This window comes from Miscanthus floridulus, chromosome 19 (genome assembly GCF_019320115.1).
Source record: "Miscanthus floridulus cultivar M001 chromosome 19, ASM1932011v1, whole genome shotgun sequence".
Lineage (NCBI taxonomy): Eukaryota > Viridiplantae > Streptophyta > Magnoliopsida > Poales > Poaceae > Miscanthus > Miscanthus floridulus.
In genome coordinates this window covers 73,582,609-73,591,681 of record NC_089598.1, presented here as the reverse complement: position 1 = coordinate 73,591,681, position 9,073 = coordinate 73,582,609, and the positions used below count along the sequence as shown (strand labels likewise).

The 9,073-nt window shown below is 46.6% G+C and overlaps 1 protein-coding gene across 1 annotated transcript; it reads left to right on the top strand.

Moving 5' to 3' along the window:
• The first annotated feature begins 2,906 nt into the window (after positions 1-2,906).
• On the top strand, positions 2,907-3,907 carry LOC136529735 (non-specific lipid-transfer protein 1-like). Its single transcript, XM_066522800.1, has 2 exons — positions 2,907-3,333; positions 3,662-3,907. Exons 1-2 carry the CDS (start codon positions 2,987-2,989, stop codon positions 3,669-3,671), a joined length of 357 nt encoding a protein of 118 aa, XP_066378897.1. The 5' UTR covers positions 2,907-2,986; the 3' UTR covers positions 3,672-3,907.
• Positions 3,908-9,073: the final 5,166 nt, after the last annotated feature.

The window sequence follows — 9,073 nt, the reverse complement described above, 5'->3', positions numbered from 1 at the left end:
AGACGACGTTGCAAACGACACGCAACTCCTGGGCCGGCCCAAAAAAACCCAACGACAGGCCAGGGGCGATCCAGTCTCCGACCAGAAGGCCTGGCCAAAGAGGAACAATGCTCACTTCCGACTCTGGCCTGCCTCTCCGACCGGAAGGCTTGGCTGAGGAGGAACGACGCTCACTTCCGTCGCTTCTGACTCTGGCTCGCCTCTCCGACCAGAAGTCCTGGCCGAGGAGGAACAACACTTGCTTCCATCGCTTCCGACTCCGGCCTGCCTCTCTGACCAGAAGGTCTGGCCAAGGAGGATCGATGCTCGCCTCTAACTCTGGCCCGCCTCTCCGACTGGAAGGCATGGCCAGCTCGCCTTCCACTCCGGCGCTCGCTTCCAACTCCGGCCCACCTCTTCGTCCGGAAGGCTTGGCCGAGAAGGAACGACGCTCGCCTTTGACTCTGACTCGCTTCTTCGACCGAGAGTATATCGAACCTCTGCTTACAGCTCTTCTCCGACTAGGAGGCCGGAGCCGACTGGGGAATGACCAACCGGGGACGCCCCCTCGGTGAAGACCTAGGAAACGGACAGAGCAAGTAAGGCAGGGCGCTCCGGTCAACCGTAATATCAAGGGTCGTACCCTACACACCTGCAGGACAGTACTGTCAGGCCGTGTCAGAAGGATGCACCGCAACCTTCCAGACATGTCAGAACATGAACAATATTGTGGGCGCCGACATTTTTCCTACAGTATGGTCGGCGCCGACATCTGCCATACCAGAAGAAGACAATGGAACCTACCACATGCATTTGAACATCAATAGTGTTGTGGGCGCCGACAAACCGCCTTGTACCCGACAGCATGGGCAACAAGACTAGTTAGCACACACGCACTCTTTCTCTCACACTCTCTCTTGTAAAGCTGTCCCCTTCATCTATAAAAGGGGATACGCCCCCTCCAAAAGGAGGACGATTCAACTAGGACGATCGATTCACAGAGTCGAACAACCTATGATTCGAACGATTCCAACAGAGCACACGCTCAAATACTTAGCGCACGTAGTAGCTCCCGTCTCTCTCGGCCCTTCGATCAAGAGTCCGACCGGTTCTCTTGCAACCCCATCTTACTTCCACTTGTTTGTAACCTCACAACAAACTTTGAGCACCTGGGCTCAGGAATAAAGTCACCGACCGACTCAAACTAGACATAGGGCATGTTGTCTGAACTAGTATAAACCCTGTGTCATTGAGTGCTAGGACACATCCGATCATAACGTACAACAAAACTATAAATATTTACGTGTTGGTCACTTTCTACACTGACAAAGATATTCACAAGTTTTGTTAGGCCTTATGAAGGTAAAAAAACAATTCTCAGGGTTCTCCACCTTTAGCCTTTATAGTGGTACTGAATTAGAATCTAGGAGGATAAATGGTTATGAAACTTCATCCTCGAAGAATAGTATCATATTTATATTATGTCACAGGAAGAATCATATAACAATTGCTCATGTTTTTAGCATCACATTTCTTAATATTTTTTTTCGTAGAACGCTAGTGGGGATAACCTACTTAAATGGAATGAACTAGTCACATTAGTGGCATTTGTGCAACTCTATGAACAATCACTCTATTAAATGGACCCTTACTAAATTGCAATGCCTCTAATTTATTTATTATGGAAGCTCAAGCTACCCCTAAGAGTCAAGATATTTGTTTGGTTCTTAATAAAGGGGGTCGTTTTAACAAATGATAATCTTCTAAATGAAATTGGAGGGGTAATGAAAAGTGTTGTTTTTGTGACAACAAAGAAACCATCCATCATTTGTTCTTTGAGTTTCTTGTAGCACAATTTATTTGGAGGATTGTTCACATAGCATTTGGCTTACAACTACCAATAGATATGACTATTTTTCCAAACATTTACAACAACTAGACTTAAAACTGTAATCTCAAATTTGAGTGGGAGCAAGTGCAACCTTTAGACTATATGTTTGTCAGAAATGATACAATTTTTGTAAAACCATTACACTCTTATTTACAAACTATTTCAGGACGATCTGCTAGACACGATCTAGTCCACACTTGAAAAGGAGTCCATTAGTCCAACCAACCAAATTTGAAGCAGACATGCTGAGTGATGGAGACCGTAGCTAATAGAGATTTTTATCAAGAATATGTGGTTCTCTTCTAGTAGTAAGCTTAGAGTTCAGTTTGCTACTAGTCATACGGTCTCACACTTATCTCGCTTTTAAAGAACATCCCTTTATCAGCCGGACAGTGAAACTATATAATAATAATACTTGGTCCACTGCAAAGTTCTTGTAGAAACTGGAAAAAAAAATCCTTTTATTTTTTTTAAATGAGCAGTAGAACAGTTCACTAGATATGCATGATCTTTAACAGCTGCTGCTGCTGGATTGTGCGGTTTCTGCGAGATTGCTCTGGAATCTGGAGGCTGGAGCTCGGCACAAATGGCATGAAGAGAGTAATCCGGGACACGCCATCAGTGTGGGTCTGTCATCTGTGGGAGACGCGCGGGTGCGCCGCATGAGCCTGGAATACAGGGGCCAGCGTGAGGAGCGACGCAGAGACTACCAGAGCACCTGGGTTTTTTTTTCAGATGTTTGTTGCGAACCAAGCTGATGAGTATCACCCCCAAAGAGGCCAAGAGCCTCGACGTCGTCCTCCAACGGAATACCTACCTCAAACGCCTACTGCGCCGCATCTGCATTACTCCTTGAAGGTCTAAAGACTAAAGATTTACTTGGAAAATACTCATGCGGTACAGTAACGAGCAAGGACTCTGCACCGGCCACCAAAATTCAACGCTTCCCACGCTTTGAAACTTAAACCACCACCGTTGGAAACCTCCTGATGATCTCGCGCGCGCCCTATAAATACCATGCTGAGCCAATAGCACCAGCATCACACACTAATCAACAGGCAGGACCAGCTAGCTAGCTCCTCTCACTGCTGTCACCCAGCCATCTCACCAGCAGCCATGAAGACTAGCAGCTCGGGCATTGCAGTCCTCCTGGTGGCGATGCTGGCGGTCGAGGCCGCGGTGCAGGTGCGCGCCGACATCTCGTGCCCCGACGTGCTCAACGACCTGTCGCCGTGCCTGCCCTTCCTGCAGGGCAACGCACCCCTACCCAGCGACCAGTGCTGCGGCGGCGTGAGGGCCCTCTACGCGGCCGCGGACACCAGGCCCGCGAGGCAGGCCACGTGCCGGTGCCTCAAGGCGGCCTACCTTCAGGTCCACGCCCAACTGCCCGCGGCGCAGGCGCTGCCCGGCGACTGCGGCGTCCCGATCTCATACGAGATCACCCCCGACATCGACTGCGACAAGTGAGTACTCCTACACAACAGCTGCACAGACCGGCACGCACGTACACCATGCATGCGTGCGTGCACCTGGGCAGGTTCTTTCTGTGAAGGGGGACGGGGTACATCCTAGTTTCAAAAGCTAAAACAAAGTTTTTTGTATTTTGTCACAAATTTTGAATCATATATAACACATCAAATTTCGTAGGACGGATGGAGTAGCCTTTTAACTTGCAACTTGACCGTCATGATCTATAAATATAATTCCTCCCTTTCAGGCGTTTGTGGCAGTCAAATCAAACATTATTAGAGGCGAAACTAACATTATTATTTGCCCCGTTTGTATTGGCAGGATTGAATGAAGGAATCATGTTCCCTTATCAGAATCCATAACGACGGATGTTGATGACAAGTGCCCTACTAGTATGCTGGAGCTGCATTGAGTTACTAGAATAAAGGATCTGGTGATGTCGTGCTGATTAGTGTTCGCCTGTAATCGTGTGATGCCGTCGTTGGCTTGCTTGTTCTATCTGTGTTAATCTCGCCTGTACTCGTGTTTGCAACTATACATACTGCTGTGATCCATTTATAATGTCTACTCAATGTCTCCTGTATTCAGAGGTTTATCGCGGTAGATCGTTCTCACTGAACACTGATCCTAGTCGGGCGATACACACTTTTAGCTGCTTAATTCACTTTTACAACAAGAGTTTTGCTCCGGTAGACCTTTAAAAAGAAATTGCACGCATCTTAAAGTCATCTAATACTCCGTATTAATTTTTTTGAGGGGAAGTCATCTAATATTAATTAAAACATTCTGAAATAATTAACCCACGGTCTTGTATGGGCTCAGCCCAATCCATACAAGTTCTGAACCCGACCCATGTCGCTTGTTCGTTCTTTCATCCAATTGACAGCAAAGGCAAGACGCCCCGTGGCCACAACCTAGGGTTCCTAGGATTTGGTGGCTCCTCCGCAATCTGTAGTGGGAGGATCTTGGCACGGCCTCCCGTCGGTCTCCTCCTGTCGTTCGTTTGGGCTTATCACGGGGCTCCCCTCTCGCAGCTGCCCGGCCTTGGCGCCCAGTCGAGAAACGACGGGAGCATTCGGATCGGATGTCTGCGAGGATGGTGGCAGAAGCGTCCGACTTGAAGAAGAGGCTGAAGAAGCACGATGGCTACAGAGAAGATGGCAGCTCGAGTAAACTTTTGGCGGGCTCCGAGGATGAGCACCACCAGGCACAATGAGTTGTCTCATTTGGAACTGTCGTGGTCTGGACAACGCCGCAACAGCGAAGGGGCGTCGTGATTTAGCGAAGAAAGTTGCTCCGGCCGTCCTCTGTGTCCTCGAAACTCAAGTACACAAAGCAAGGGTAGAAAGTTTGAAGAGTACTCTCGGTTTTGATCGTTCTTTTGCTATAAGCAGTGCGGGCCACAGTGGCGGCTGGGCATCTTCTGGAATAATAAAACGAGAGTGGAAATTTTACTGTATTCTCAGTACCATATTGATGCTACCATCACAGAGAATGGGGAAGACCCATGGCGGCTGACTTGTGTGTATGGTGAAGCGCAGGTGGGACAACGACACAGGTCGTAGGATACGATCAGATCAATTTGTTAGTTGATCTCCACCAATAGGCCCAACGGTCTATTGGGCCCTTACCTCTGCTCCCTGATCGGGGGAGCCCAACCCTAACTGGTTGGTGGGCCCCTGTCGCACAGCACATACAAATAGAGAAGGTGGGGATCAGGGCTGAGACTACGAGGTTCACTGGAGCCGCCACACCCACCTACAGAAACCCTAATACCGATCTAAAGAGCTGCTGCCAGCGACGGGATGTGCCCCAACCACCGCCGTCTCCCACTACAGGACACCGCCGGCGTCACTAGACTTCATCTCGCCGGTGCTGGACGCCTTCTACACCGCGACACTGGCTGCGGTGCATCTACTGAAGGGCTAGGAGCCTACTCGGATCTACGGGTTACACAGAAAGGTACTCACATCGATCCTAACAATGGTACCGGAGCCAGGTTACTCTGTGTATTCCTGTGTATCCCTAACCCTAACCGGGTAAAAGCAAAAGAAAGAGAGACCGGCTCACGGTCTACCGGTCATCACCGCCACCGCGCGTGGGGGAAAGGAGCCGCACCGTTCGACGGCGCACGGCAAAAGTAAAGAAAAGAACAGATCCTTTTGGATCAGAGAAGAAATAGGGCCCTAGGCTCACAGAGCCGAAACCCTAACCCAAGAACGGGGATAATCTGTTCGGGTAAACAAGGGAAAAGAAAAGAAATAAAAGAAAACAGAACCTAACCCTAGATCCATTCGGATGTCAAAGAAAAGAAAGGAAAAACAGAAAAGAAAGGGGAAAAGAACAGGGTCGGCATACGAACCCTAAACCTAACCCTAGAACGGATCCTCATCCCTAACCGGTTGAATCCGAGAAGAAACAAAAGAAATCAAAGAAAAGAAAAGAAAGGAATCAAAGAAACCCTAACCCTAATCCCCTCCTTCGGTTCGGTTCGGATAAGAGGAAAGCGAGATCCAAATCAAAAAGAAGGGGGTGGGAAAGGAGAAAGGGAAGGGGACGGATCCACCCTCGCCGGCGCGGGAAAAGAAGAGCCGGGACAGCCTTTCACCGGCGCGGAAGAAGAAGAGCCGAGCCAGGGGTGCCGCGGCCAGGCCGCTCGACGGTGGCGTGCTCACCCGTTGGGGAGCACGCGCGCCGGCGAGGGGGCCGGCGACGGCGCCAAGGCTCGCTCCACCGCCCGCTCGCTCGTCGTCGGTCGCTCGCGGCTGCACTGAGGTAGAGAGAAGAGAGAGCGGCGAGCGAAGAGAGAGAAGGGCAAGTGCCGAATGAGACTAGGGTTTCGGGGCCCGCGGCCGGAGTCGTTTTTTATTCGGCCGAAACAATCGGACGGCCGTCGGATCAGATCCAACGGCGCCGGATGCACAGGCCCGCGAGCGGCGCAGGCAGGGGGAGCGCGCCGCGGCAGTTTGCCGGCCCAGGCCCAGGTTGCGGCCTGGGTGTGGCCTGCGCGCGCGGAGAGAGGCGGGGCGAGCTGGTTTTACCGGTTGGGCCGAAAAAAAGGGAAAGAATCAAGATCAGTTTTTTCTTTTCCAGTAATTGCTAATTTCTGGAAAATAAAAAATATATCAAAGAAAATATGAAAAGTGATTTGACCTGTGGGTAAAATTCAAGAAATTGAGCATATGTTTTCCGCTGCGAAAGAAAAGTACATCCTCTAGTGATTTTGAACCGACATGATATTTAACTGGAGAAAAGAAAAGATTTTCCAGAAAATGTTTATTCCCTGGAAATTGATTAATGGATTAAAGAAAATAGAAAAAGAAATTTTCCCTATGGGTAAAATTAAAGGAAAAGAGAGTTTTCCCACAGCTAAAGAAAAAGTATATTCTCCAGTTATATTGAACCAACATGCTATTTACTTGGAGAAAAAGAAAAGTTTTTCCGCTGCTAAAGAAACTGTTGATTCTCCAGTTATTTTGAACCAATGTGGTTTTTAATTGGAGAAAAAGAGTTTTGATACAATTATGATGTTGTTATTTTCTGACCAACGTTGTTAATAACAATATCGTAATGTTAATGATTTATGCATTAATTCTGCTTCTGCCCAACGGTGATGTAGAATTAGTGTATAAGAAAAGTTGATAATTTTTAATGATTTATGCATTGATTCTACTTCTGCCCAATGGTGATATAGAATTAGTGTGTAAGAACAGTTGTCAAAGTTAAAGATTTATGCATTAATTCTATTTCTGCCCAACGGTGATGTAGAATTAGTGTATAAGAATAATTGTATGTTTTGATTTTGACCAACGTTGGAATCAAGGCATGCAAATGATGTGTTATTTTATGTTAAGAAAAGTTTTAACCTGGTTTTCTCATCTTGTCTAAGGTGGACTGGGTAGTCACCTCACCGTATTCCACTGAGTTTGTGGCACCGGTGAGGGAGACAAAAGATGCCACTTGGGCAACTAAAGAAAGGGATTTTGAATCTCAAAAGATCTCCTATGACTTTTGAGCATAGGAAGTGGGTCACTGCCAACAAGAAATGTTTGGCTGTGATAAAGAACATGATTGAACCTATAATTGTGGGCTCAATATTAGAATGTGACACGGTCACTGAGTACCACAATAGAATAAAGAGTCAGTTCACTGGCACTTCAAAGACATATGCTACTCAGCTGATAAAGCAGCTGGTGACAGAGTGTTACTCTGGAAATGGTGGCATAAGAGAGCTCACGATGCGTTGTCGAAATTATGGCACTGTCGTTTAGGCCATATTTCGAGGGGGAGAATAGAAAGACAAGTTAAGAATGATATTCTTCCTCCATTAGAGCTCTCAGATTAAGAACAATGCAGAGACTAAGAAAGATGCTAAATGAAGCGTAGGAATTTTATAGATTATTCACACAGACATCTGTGGTCAGCTTTCCTGTAAAGAGTGTGGATGGTTATGATTTGTTCATGACATTCACAGATGATTACTCCCATTATGGCTATATTTATTCAATCAAAGAAAGAAAAGATGTATTGGATAAATTTAAGATATTAAAGATTAAAGACAGTCAGGTCTGACCGTGGTGGAGTACTACGATCGGCATACCCTAAAAGAATGGCATAGTAGTCTAGTATTCTATACCAGGCGAACCTCAGCAGAATAAAGTAGCTAAAAGAATCAATCGTACCCTGATGGATATGGTGGGCAGTATGATAAGTTACTCCACCTTATAGTTGAGCCTGTGGATGGAGACGTTAAAACCTCCATTCATATTCTCAATAGAGTATCAAGAAAGTCGGTGCTCAAAACACCGTATGAGTTGTGGACAGAAAGAACACCCTCACTTAACCACTTGCGTGTGTGTGGGGAGCCCTGCTGAGGCTAAAGTGTTTAACCCAAATATTGGGAAGTTATATCCCAAAACAGTAAGTTGTCATTTATTTGGCTACACAGAAAAGTCAAAATATTTTCGTTTCTACTGTCCAGAGAGATATACAAAGTTTGTGGAAATGAGACATGTTGTCTTCCTAGAGGATGAATTGATGAAGGGGGGCATGGTAGCTCGAGAAATTGACCTTGAAGTGAAGCGGGTGTAAGCGCCCACTCCAATGATTCATGAGCCAAATTTCTCACTACCTGCTGTAGCTGCACTGACAGTGCTAGATACTGTGGTACCAGCACCAGTTGTTATCCCATCTGTGGCAACAATGAATGAAAATGAGGAACCTGTTCTTCAGGATCCAATAGAACCAATTGCCACACATGAGGGGGAGCAACAACAGCCTCAAACAGAAGATGTGCCAAATGTGGAGGCCCCTAGAAGGTCTTAAAGAGTTAGAAATCGGCTATTCCTGCTGATTATGAAGTGTACAACACTAAAGAATTTCAAAAGGAGGATTATCAAAGCCTCGTTTGAAGAAGCCATGAGTAGTGATCAGTCATCAAAGTGGCTTGAGGCCATGGAAGATGAAATGAAATCATTGAATGCCAATAAAGTTTGAGACTTAAAAATAATTCCTAAAGGAGCCAAAACAGTAGGCTGTGAATGGGTCTACAAGACAAAACTTGACTCTCAAGGGAATATAGAGAGATATAAAGCCCGACTTATGGCAAAAGGCTTTGTGCAAATAGAAGAGATTGATTATAATGAGACTTTTTCTCTAGTCCCATGTAAAGTTTTCTTCAGAATCATAATGGCATTAGTGGCACATTACGATTAAGATGTAACACCCCGGTGT

Excerpts from the sequence above, each read along its gene's own strand:
- LOC136529735 (XM_066522800.1), top strand. The coding sequence starts at position 2,987 with ATGAAGACTAGCAGCTCGGGCATTGCAGTCCTCCTGGTGGCGATGCTG.